This window comes from Sciurus carolinensis, chromosome 12 (genome assembly GCF_902686445.1).
Source record: "Sciurus carolinensis chromosome 12, mSciCar1.2, whole genome shotgun sequence".
Lineage (NCBI taxonomy): Eukaryota > Metazoa > Chordata > Mammalia > Rodentia > Sciuridae > Sciurus > Sciurus carolinensis.
In genome coordinates, this window is record NC_062224.1 from 102,726,763 (window position 1) to 102,739,115 (window position 12,353).

Sequence of the window (12,353 nt, forward strand, 5' to 3'; positions counted from 1 at the left end):
TCCCCCCTGCTATTGCTCTTGTCACCGTCTTCTGCTTGGGGGGCACCCCCTGACCACCTTACTCCACTGGCCATACTGCTGAGCTGCCTTTTGCTAGACATGAAGCGGTAAGGCTCCAGACTATCCTGGGGAAGTAACAGCAAGAGAATTAGGGAGGCCCACCTGGCCAAGCTCCCCCCATGGAACTGAGTAGAACTGATCTCCCTTCTGTCCACTTTTGGCACCCTTCACACACATCCCAACTCTTTCGTGACCTCCTTGAAAGGTTTCTGACACACAGTCACTCTGATGTGCTCCTCTGTGCTGGTCTCAACAATTAAAGTTACCCCGTCTTACTGCGTAAAGATGAGTTAGTCAGGATAGGCTCAGATATGCTGAGGTGACAAACATCCCTACAATCTCAGTGACGTCACACAAGTTGGTTTCTTTTATTTTTTAAATTAAAAAAAAATAGTTGTAGATGGACACAATACATTAATTTTGTTTATTTAGTTTTTTTCCCCCCCATAGGATGCTGAGAGTTGAACCTATTGCCTCACATGTGCTAGACAAGTGCTCTACCACTGAGCCACAACCTCAGCCCACAAGTTTATTTCTCACACTATATATCAGCCTAGAGGAGCGGTTACCTGGAGATCAGTGCTCCTTCTAGTCACAGATGCCTCAGGATCCATGATAGAAGGGAAGACTTGGGGAGCCTGCAGGCATTCCTGAGCACTGATCATATTATGGCCATTAAGACTGGTTACTGTTTTATTGTCCAAATGACTGGGCTTCCTGGACACTCCCTTTTACTCTTGCCCAAAGCATGAGTCTGGACCCAAGAAGCTCAGCCAGAAGCCCCAGCTGTTGTAGTGATGGGCAGAAGCTGGCTGCCAATATAGGTCACAGATGGCCCCCTGCCTTGGAGCAGAAGCTTGGAGCTGCTTCCCAATAATCCTGAGCCTTCCAGTCCTGCTGTGAGGCCAGTGCTCCTGGCATGGAGAATAGATGTGCCAGAGAGACAGGCGCTCAGGGTTGTTTGGGGAGGACTCTGAGCCATGGGGAGTTGACAAGGGCAAGGGCGGGACATGCAGTCAGCCATTTTCTTCTTCTCCGGGACAGAACAATTCAGTGGGATTCCTCCAGCAAGAGGGAGAAATTCCTCAGCCACCAGACCAGTCATTTAATGAAAACTGAGCCACTCTCTTTCCTGGTGGTAAAATAATAACAAATGGAGGCAGACACCCCTTCTACTCTGTCAGTACAGCTGGCAGAGAAACCCACCCAGCAGACTGAGAAGATCTGAGTACACAGCCCCAGCTGGCTCCCAGATGTGGCTGCATGCTGCTGCGACCTTTACCTATTGGAATCATTACAAGAGTGACAGGTCACCCCACAAGACTCAGGTTGCCTTTCTAGGGCCGGAAGGACTCGGGTGCTCTTCTGCCTGCAGGGTGGCTGTGGAGGAGGTGCACAGAGGGTCACCCCAGCCCTGGAACTTGGGGATCCTTCAGCACTGCAGGACGTTGAACCAGAAAGGGTGGTGGGTGGGGGTGGGTGGTGGCCACCATCACGCCCCAGGTGCTGCGTTCAGGGGAGGGATCCTGAGTAAGCGGAGGTCCTTGTGAGGCTAAGGGACTGAATCCTGGTCCTTTGTTTCTGCTGCACCGTAGCCGGGCTCCCACTCACCCTGGGCGAGGGGGTTGCTTCTGGGTCAGCCGTGAAGAATGCTATGTGATCAGCTCTACGTTTTCTGGGCACTGGAGAGAGCAGCAGCCTGATAACACAGGATAATGAAGAATACACATCGAATTTCCGCTTGGCTCTGGAATGTGTATTCGCACTGGCAAACAGGCCAGAGAGGGCTCAGAACCCACCCACTCGCTTCCTGCAACACAAACACATCCCACTCCGCCTGGCGCTGCTCTCTTGCTTGGCTGCGTTATTGACATCTCTGGCCTGGAGAGGCTGCAGGTGGCGACAGCACCTCGTGTTTGCATGACCTTTCCCAAGCTTACGGAGCCCTTTTGCAGACGTGATCTCATCTGAGCCCCATGCAGGAGGCAGGGAGGGCTGATATTCCCGAGACGCAGAGGGTTGCCCCATCCGCTGACGCTCACAAAGTTCCTGCCATCTGTCGAACCTTCCGTAGGCACAATGCATGTGCTCAGTAATCCTCCCACAGCTGAAAAGGCAGGTAAAGCGTTAGACTTGAGCTGTGGCTCGGGAGAGAGGAGGTAACTGTCCAAAGTCATATAGCTAGAAGGAGGCAGAGCCCAAATTTGAATCCATGTTGGTGTAGTGACACATCCCATCCTTGTCCCTTTGAGCACCCCTGTCACCTGACAGCTTAGTGACCACATGGTGTGGTTGAATCTAGAACTGACGCCCTAGACTCCCCCTCAGCTCTGCTTACTGTGATGGACAAGCTGATGACTATTTGGAGATAACTGGAAAATGCTTTTCAAAGTCACTTAGCTAATGTCACAGACTCAGCACTTCTTCTCCCTAGAGGGTGACCGGTTGCATCCTCTCCAATGTCAACACACCTTCTATGACACCTGTGATCGGACAGCCACAACATGAGACCCCCCAGCCCATTTACCAGAACAACAACAACGTGCCCGCCAAGCCCACCGCAGGTAGGAAGACCTTGGTACAATTGGTTGCCATCTTTGGAATCACTGAGAGGGCTTGCTGAAGCCCTGAAGGCTGGCCTCGCCCAGAATTTGATTGAGTAGGTTTGGGAGATGGAGAGGGAGGAGGATTTGTATTTTTAATAAGGTAACGCTGATGCTACTGGCCCAGGAACAACTGTACTTTCAGTTCTGTTAATAAAGAGCATCACCATTACAAAGGGAGAGAGAGAGAGAGAGAGGAATGATGGTGTGCATTCTTGTATATTTAAATATAATTACATTAACTATAAATTACAAAAGCGAGCATTTTTCTCTGTCTCTTCCGGGAAGGTTGTGGGTCTTGCACAAGGTCACACAATGCAGAAGTAGCAGGGACAGGATCCACACCCAGGCACTTTAAGTCACTTCATTAGAGAACAAAGGTTGCCAGCACTTACCCAACACCGAGTACTATGTGCCTGAGCGGTGCTGAGCTTTCTGTGTGTTCTCATTTACTGCAGTAATTCTGCAGCGTGGTGTTATGTTCCATTTACTAACAGAAAACAGATTCACAGCCCAGGTTGCTGATTGCCTAAGGTCACACAAATCAAGGTAGGAGGCTGGAGTTCATAGTAGGTACTGTCAGGCTCCAAGGTACACACTCAAATTATTCTTTCAAGCAATTCCGAGAGGCAGATGCTATTGCTTTTCAAGCTCTCATACTGTTGGCTTATTATAGACGGGGTGATTTGCTAAGAAGAGTCAGAATCTCAGTTTGCATACAGCTACATGTGGGGGCTCAGAAAAACTTTCTGGACTGAAGCCCAGAGAGATAATTGAATACCGATCCCACTCAACCTGATAAGATTTGGGTGTTACTTACTGTCCAGTGGGCAGAGCCTGTCCTGAGGACAGACATGAGACAAACCAGCCAGGAAATGCTCATGATTTAAACATGAGAAAAGCCAACAGCGTAAGTACCCTTCAAATGTAGAATCTGTTCGACTTACGTAGACATGCTGGCAGAATACGCTTTTTAAAAATGGAGGAAAATCATCACTACACCAATATGTTAGTAGTGATCACCTGTTGAGGTGGGATTAGGGGTGCTTTTTGGTTTCCTCTTTATTTATTTCCTCTTCTACATTTTTCACATTTTCAGTAATGTAATGACCATGACTAGAAAATAGATTCCAGTCTATGGCTCACCATGCTTAGGCCTTGGACTGTGGACGAGAAGAAGGGACTTTTGTTGTGATCTTTCTGTTCTTTCTCTCCACCCTCCTCCTGCCTTCTGCTCCCCAGCCCTACCCCCTCCAGTGCACCCCACCCTGTTTACAGTGGGCCCCAAGTGTAAGTTGTGAGTGGTTCTCTCCCTCTGTCCCTGTCTGTCTTGCTCTCTCCCATAGCCAAGATCTTGGGGAAGGTGGGAGAAAGCCTCAGCCGGATCTGCTGCGTCCGCCCACCGGTGGAACGCTTCACCTTCGTAGGTAAGGAGGCCACGGTCTTTTACAGTCTTGTTTTCTTCCTCCTCCCCTCCCTTCAGTCATCAGCAAATACCTGCAAGCTCCTGTGCTATGATCTGAATGTCTGGGCCCCTCTAAAACTGATACATTGAAATTCTAACCCCCAAGATGATCGTGTGAGGAGGTGGGGTCTTTGGAAGGCGATTGGGTCACAAATGGAGCCCTCACGCCTGAGATTTCTGCCCTTACTAAGAGGCTGCACTGGGAGGAGACCGTGGGAAGGTTCATGAACCAGGAAACAGGCCCTCAGCAGACTCCCAGTCTGCCAGCACCTTGCTCCTGAGCTCCCCAGCCTCCAGAACGGTCAGCAATACATTTCTCTTGTCTGAAGCCACCCAGTCTTTGGCATTTTGTCACAGCAGCCCGAATAGACCAAGACGACTTGTTGTGGGGTGACCACTTACACAGCAGTGGTTGAGAGAGGTGAGCAGGGCTCTTCCAGGCTCAGTGCTGAATGGTGATTGATCCCAACGGGCAGGCCCCCCGGTCTGGGGCTGCCTGGGAGGCCGTTCATGGCCACTGCTCTCCTCTAGGCTGAGCGCATTCCTTTTCCCACACGCCACAGAAAGTGTCTATGCCTAGAGGGTTCGGGTGGGATCCAGAAGCTGTCCACAGGTCAGAATCAGCACCCAGCTCTGGCAGAGCCTGTCCTGCCAAGAGGCACGTGCTTTGTCCCTCATCCCTGTCTGTGGCCTCTTCTCCAAAGACTCAGTATGGAGGAGAAGATCAGAGTCCCTGGGGCTCTTTCCTCTGCAAACCCCAAATTTAACTGCAGAAGACCTGAAGCCCCCGGCCTCGTTCCCTTTATTCTTTGGGGCTGACTTCCACCCTCGCGGAGGTGTCCAGTTTCAGAACTAAGGGACGTCAGGAGCGGGGAGGCAGGGGGTTTGCGTGTGCCTGCACTGCACACCCGAGAGCAGCCAGGGGCTCTGCTTCCACCTCTCCTGACTGCTGTCACTGCACTCTGCCACAGAAAAATGTCACCGTCCCCAAGTTTCCTGGTTCTTTAAACCAAGTAACCCTCAAGGAGGGAGGGCCACCTCCTGTGACTCCAAAAACTGTACCCCTGAGTTTTGAGGCTATTGTTCTTAGGGGAAGCCTCCTTCAGATACGGCATGTGTGTGTGTATGTGTGTGTGTGTGTGTGTGTGTGTGTGTGTATATGTGTGTGCATGTGTGTGTATGTGTGTATGTGTTTGTATATGTATGTATGTGTGTATGTGTGTATGTGTGTATGTATGTGTGTGTGTGTATGTGTGTGCATGTGTGTGTGTATGTGTGTGTATGTGTATGTATGTGTGTATGTGTGTGTATGTGTGTATGTATGTGTGTGTATGTGTGTGTGTATGTGTGTGTGTGCGCGCGCGCGCGCGTGTGTGTGTGTGTGTGTGTGTGTGCACATGCACACTCACCCTCTCATCATGGGTTCTCCATGAGGTGGTCTAATTCTGAAAATCCCAGAAATGTGAAGTCTTGCTCTGGGAATGGGAGGAGGTGCCCCCTGTCCCTCGCTGTCCCTCCCTGTCCACAGTGCGCTGGCCTGTGCTCCATTCGCTCTCCTCAGATGCCCTGTGCCAGGAGGCACAGACCCCCACCCTCCCTTCCCAGAGGCTCCTATCCACGCCGGGCGCCCCCTGATGTTTCTGTGCCCCTTTCCCCCTAGATGAGAATGCCAATCTGGGCACGGTGATGCGGTACGAGGAGATCGGTGAGTGGGGCTGCGGGCTGGGGCCCTGATGCACGGGTGGCACCGTGGGGGAGGACAAAGACTCCAAGTGTTTGCAGCAAGTCTGTTCCCAGAAGGGAGCCCTTCCGGCTGGGAGTGCTCTGGCTTAGCTCCCTTAGCAGCTCCTGCCCAGTTCCCAGGAGGTAGGACTGGATCTTGTGACCTTTGCCCTCCAGAGCCTCCCCTCCCTCATCTCAGAGAATGGGAGTCGAGCCTCAGCCGCCGCTGGACGGACGGTCCTCGTGCCACAGACACTGCACGCAGGCAGGGCCAGAGTCAGCCACCTTCCTTCTCAGAGGTCTTTCTTTTTTTTTTAAAGAAAAAATTTTTTATTATTTTTTTATTTATCTTTTAATTTTTTACAGACTGCATTTTGATTCATTGTACACAAATGGGGTACATGATTTCATTTCTGTGGTTGTGCACCATGTAGATTCACACCGTTTGTGCAATCATACATGTACATAGGGTGATGATGTCTGCCTCACTCCACCATTTTTCACACCACCCTCCCCCTCATTTCCCTCTACATAATCCAAAGTTCCCCCATTCTTCTCTCACTCCTCACTCCCCAATCCTCCTTATATATCATTCTCCACTTATCAGGGAAAACATTTGGCCTTTGTTTTTTTGGGCTTGCTTATTTCACTTAGCATGATATTCTCCAATTCCATCCATTTATTTGCAAATGCCATATTATTATTCTTTATGGCTGAATAGTATTCCATTGTATATATATGCCAGAGTTTCTTTATTCATTCATCTGTTGAAGGGCATCGAGGTTGGTTCCACAATCTAGCTATAGTGAACTGAGCTGCTATAAACATTGATGTGGCTGTGTTACTGTAGTTTCTGATTTTAAGTCCTTTGGGTATAAACCAAGTTATCAGATGTTTTTAGCACTTGAAGACAGAGAAGGGGTGGGGACAGCGATCACCTCTGCAGCCTGCCTGCAGCCCTGGGCTGAGGCCGAGGTGTCCCACTGTCTGTGTGAGTGCCCTGGGCCCCACCAGAGCCCAGCCAGAGCTGTCAAGATGAGAAGGACAACCTGCGGAAGTAAGTTGGAAAGTAATTCAGCAAACTGAAATCTTTCCAGAGTGGGAGACAGTGAGAGACCAAGTGCCTGAGCTGGGGAAGGGGCAGACAGATGCCAGAGTAAAGCTGGAGTGGCAGAGGTCTCAGGTGACAGGGAGGGACAGTGACAACAGGGATGCCTGGATCTCTGGGATGAAAGGACACTGGGTGTCCAACAAACACGGTCTTAAACATCTTCCTGCCGCTACTCTGCTCTCCAGGGCCCAGGTCAGGGTTCCCACTGTGACCCTGAAGCCCCGGGATGCACCTGAGATCCTCTGGATCTCCCAAGAGGCACAGCAGGTGTGCCACCGTTTCCAGGTGCTTCCCTGGGTGTGACCAGAGGTACAGTGGTGTGCCTGAGTTGGCTCATATTGGTTTGCTTGAACCATGTGAAAAATTTTAAGGAATTTTGCAAACCAATTATTAAACATAGTCGTTACTAAAAAATTAAGTGATACTAACTTGCAGTTAAATAAATTGTATTAAAAACAAAGACAATGAATGCTCCTCACTTCCTAGTTATTTTACTGTCCTTTAATATCTTTACTCATCAGCACATGACTGTCAAGAGGTCACAGGAAGGAGCCCTGCAGCCCCCGGGGCCTGGGCTGGGCCACCTCCCCTGCAGAGGGCCCCGTGGGTGGACATGAATGCGTGCGTCCCCGTGCCCTGCCGCTGCCCTGCGCTTCCACTTACATTAGCTCACTGTAGCCCATGAGAGGCAGAGGTCACCAGGCCCAAGTGCTTGCTCTTCTCACCCCTGGCTGGCCTGCTGAGCCTGTAACCACAGCCTGGGGATGGCTCCCCTAAGGCTCTGGCCGTCTGCCTTGGCATCCCTCTGCTCCCCAAGAGAAGAGGTCTACCAGTGTCTGACAGGAAGGGGGTTCTGAGAAAGGTGAGCTGTGTCCACTACCCTCAGCTGGACTCGTGGCCTGGCTTGGCCCAGGTAGCCATTGCTTTGGGGCACCCTGAGAGCTGGATGGGCCAGAGGGCCAGGCCTTCACATAGTTGGGATTCCTGGGCAGGGCGTGTGGAGGGAGAGTTCCCATTCTGGCTCCTGGTCCCAGATCAGGATGAACTGGGGAAGGAGGCGGGGTTCAGCAGAGGGAGAAGGGAGCCACCCTGCCTCCTAACCCCGATGATCTATAAGCCCTGGGACTCATGAGTTCCCCTTTGTGAAATCCCCTTGCACACTCCACGAGGAAAGGCCATCTTGCAATTCCTTCAGCATCTGTGACCCCATTTCCACACTCCTAACAGCTGGCTGCCCCAGGCCAGGAGCTCCTGGTCAGGAAACAGGAGGCCACTCCAATAAACCGGGAGAAATCACTGCTGCCCTCCAGTGGTTGCACGTGGGACTTCAAGTCCTGCCAGGGCTGCCTGTAGGTGACCTGCAAGAGAAGGCAAAGACCTCACTCTTCAACTGTTCTGTGCTTTGACTCCTAAAAGTATCACACATTATACTTGGGTGAGAAAGTGAGTCCCTGTCTTTGGAATAGAAAGATTAATTTTCATGACTGTGAGCAGGATTTTCACATTGGCACTACTGATGTCTGGGAAAGATAATTCTGTGTTACAGGGGTCGTCCTATGCATTGTAGGACATTCAGAAGCATCCCAGATCTCTGTCCACTAGAGGAGAGGAGCACACTCCTCCCCTTCCAAGTCTTGACAACCAAAGATGTTTCCAGAAACTGCCAAGTGTCTCCTGGCAATTGCAAAATTGCCCCCAACTAAGAAGCACTGTAGGGAAAACCAAGACCCAGCACATCCTCCGGATGCGGCCACCTAACTGAACCTTTAGGCAACCAGAGTCATAGAGCCACTGGTTTCAACAGAAAACCGACCTGGAACTCTGTGTAGCTCCAGGTGGGACAGCAAAATCCCAGGGATGCGCCCATCTGGCTCCTCTCAGTCATACCAGGCCTGGTTCATCTCCAGCAGGGGAGATGGACCAGCAATTCCATGCAATGATATGGAGAGGGAGGTGCCACCAACCAGGCAAGCATTTCCCCAGGGGCTCCGTGCTGCAAGAGCAGAAGTACGGTAGACAGGTACCAAGCAGGTGGGGGACGCTCCCAGGCAGCCTGCGTGGCCCCTGTCCTCAGCTTGTTGTTGGCTTATCCACTTGTCACATCTGAGGGCCTACTGTGTGCCAGTCACCCTGTCAGGCCCAGGAACTGGACTGCAGTACAGAGGGGAAATGCAGGAATATTGAGTAGTTAAGATTCCGGTTCTCAGCGGGGTCCGCAGGCTCTGTGCAGACCCTGGGACAGTGAGGTGCCAGCACGGTCTGCTGTCAGCCAACCAGCCTGCCACCTGCCTCAGCACCATCTGGTCACCCTGTCTGCAGCAGTGACAAGTTGGCCCCTGAAGGTCCTGAGCTAGCTGTGGGGTCTAAGGCAGGCAGAGCCCTCAGCAGGCTCCTTGCCCATCTTTCAGCCTCAAGTCCATGGTGGTAGCTGTCTTTGCAGCTGGCGGTGAGCTCATTAGACAAGAGGCCTGCTGGCCTTGGCGTTTTATTTTCTTTAATTTTATTTTTATTTTGTTTTATTACTCTTTTATTTTATTTTATTTTTATACCCAGGATTGAATCCCGGGGCACTTAACCACTGAGCTGCATCCCCAGCCCTTATTTTGAGACAGGGTCTTGCTAAGTTGCTGAAGCTGGCTTCAAACTTGTGATCCTCCTGCCTCAACCTCCCGAACCACTGGGATTACGAGTGTGCACCACCTCACCCAGCAAGCCTGACGTCTGGTCAGGAAGGCCTGGTTTGCCTGGGACACACAAGCAGACACCCCTGAGCCACGTCCTGGGCAGAGGGCTTTCCCCCATGGTGTTCCAAGAATCCCTGGATTCTTTTTCCCCCATGGCTCAGTTTGCTGCCTGTTTAAAATGACAATGGGCCTCACTGGGATAATTCAGAGTGGGCTTAATGAGGGAAGAAAAACAACCGGAAAACAGGAAGCTAGGGTGCTGGGAAGAGCAGGGGAGGGGAGGGGCGGGGCCTCAGCCTTGCTCTCTCCAGCCTTTTGCTGAAGACAGTGGCCACATGAAGGGGGCACATCTGATAAACTCAGGCTACACCAGTGTCCCTCCACTTCACCCTGCCATGTTGGCACTTGTGACAGGAGACAAACTCCAAATAATAAGTGAAGAAAATTCAAATCCCGCCGACCCTTGAGCTTGATAGGAAGTCAGAGAGAGGCCCGTAGGCCTTAGACAAGGCACATTGCAGGCTCAGTCTGTTAGGTTTCTTGGGGTGCCCAGCCATTCTAGTTTACCCAGAAAGACCTATGCTCTGGGCAGGCAGGGACAGCTGGCCACCCCCTGAGCTCTGCTCTCCCCATGTGAGTAATCTCCTCAGGGGACAAGGATGGTCTGTAAATGAGCCCCAGCAAGAGGTGAGCGAGGTCTCTGCACTGCCACAGCCTGGCGCAGGGTGCCCGGGGCTAGTGTGGGGCGTCTGTGTTCGTCGGGGAGGAGGGCTACGTGGAGAACCTCCCAGGCCTTCTCTTACTCCTCTGCAAACTCTGCTCCCTCCTCAGAGCTTCGGATCCTGCTGCTGTGCGGCAGTGACCTGCTGGAGTCCTTCTGCATCCCAGGGCTCTGGAACGAGGCCGATGTGAGTAGCAAGGTTCTGGGACCCCACCCGGCTGGGGTGGGGAGGATGGGGAGGAGATGCTGGCCTCTGGCCTCTACTCTTCCCTCCTCCAACTGGAAACTCTTGCCTCCCCTGAGCTCCCAAGAGGGCCATCTGTACACAGCCCTATGGAAGAAAATCTCACCCACCCCATGCTTTATCTCCTGCATCCTTACACTCAGGACTGCTCCTGGGAAGCCCCTGGGAAAAGCACTCTGAGTCAGAACACCTCCCTCCCAGTGGTGCTTAGGGAGTGTGTATTGCCGGGTGGGAGGGGGAGGATCAAAACCCTTTGCCCTTTGGAGGTTGTAGTGTGTTTTAGTTTCCTTTGATTCCTTCTGAAGAGGTCGTAAAATGCACCCCTTAGAACACCCTCAATAAGAGGAAAGGGGTCAAGAGGGGAGATGTTGATGGCAAAAGGTCAGTGGGATCCTTCAGCAATTGACATGGAAAGAAGCAGTTCAACTTATCCCACTTAGAAGCCTTTGTGCCAGATCTGGCTCTGATAGTCTTACACCAGCCATCCATAAATCCCTCCCTGCTGGCAGCTACTCCTTGTTCTTTCTCCTTCCTTCTTCCAGTAGCCTAAGCCCACGAAACTCCCCACCTCAGCCCCAAGCAAATGGAACTACCAGGGCGGCAATTCCAAACTTAGTGTTTTTCAATGAAAGCGCTGTGTAAATCCTCAGCTCCTCTGGGGAGGGAACCGGGAGGCCTCCTTTTGCCCACATATGCCAATCACAAAAATGACGAGCTTTGCAGGGATGAGTTAATTAACAAGATAGCCAAATGTGAGGAGCAGGAGCGCCAAGTCTAAAAGAGTGTCGTGTGTTTACAGGCTAAAGAAACAGGGCGGTGTGAGGCCTGGTGAAATCCTGGCCCTCTGATGTCCAAAGGTCACCCACTGGATACTGGTGCAGGCCCATGTGGAGGGCCAGTGGCTTCCAGTGGCTCATGCTACCTCAGAAAACAATGTAGGCAACCACTTCCATACGTCTTCCTCTTCCATACCACTTCCTAGATGTCAGAGGTGCCATTTATAGCAAAGCTAATGGGAGGAAACTGTTTAGTCCGGGATCTCTGAAACTGGTGACAGATGCCAGTAGCTAAACAAGGGGGGCTAGAGGGCTCATTCGGGGGGGCTCCCTGGGGTGCGCCCAGGACCTCAGTTGTTTTTTACATCTATAAAACCCATAGGATGTTATCGACAGCTTTGTGAGATTTTAAAGAGAATACAAGATAATCCCTGACCCCCAAGTCTTAGGAGGCATGACATACACGTGTGAAATCTTTTCCTGTATGTTTCTGTATCTCTGGAGAAAGGACAGGAGAGAGGCAACCTTCAGGGTCAGACTCGAGGTACCAGTTCTACTCCAACACAGCTTGTGACAAAATATATTCTGAGCTTCCGTTTTTTCCATTTCCCCATCTCTAGAGGTATAATAATAGTACCTGCCTCGTGTAGTTTTGGAAGTCTTAAATGACAGTGTCTATTTAAAGTGCCCAGCCTAGCGCATCGCACAGTTACCTGCGGCAAATGATGATCAGAGAATTTAATGAATGTTGAATAGACACAATCGTACTCATAGCTGTTCAAGTTGAAGGCCGTCGATGTTAATGTATCCCTGTGGAATAACGGAGAGAGGAAGGAGGGTTCCAGGGGAGCCCAGGAGAGTCCTTTCACCTCTACCCTGGAACAGTTTCCTGCAGGTGAAATTTTAAACCTCCTTTCAGTTCTGGATTAAGAGGCTTAATCAGCTTTAGCCTTTCTCCCTCCTTCAC

The 12,353-nt window shown here is 51.4% G+C and overlaps 1 protein-coding gene across 1 annotated transcript in view; it reads left to right on the top strand.

Moving 5' to 3' along the window:
- Window positions 1–12,353, top strand: part of Nmnat2 (nicotinamide nucleotide adenylyltransferase 2) — a 144,305-nt gene that overhangs the window by 114,337 nt on the left and 17,615 nt on the right. The window contains exons 5-8 of the mRNA XM_047521701.1: window positions 2,495–2,624; window positions 4,010–4,090; window positions 5,789–5,833; window positions 10,477–10,553. Coding sequence (XP_047377657.1) covers window positions 2,495–2,624; window positions 4,010–4,090; window positions 5,789–5,833; window positions 10,477–10,553 — 333 coding nt within the window. The remainder of the gene's footprint in view (window positions 1–2,494; window positions 2,625–4,009; window positions 4,091–5,788; window positions 5,834–10,476; window positions 10,554–12,353) is intronic.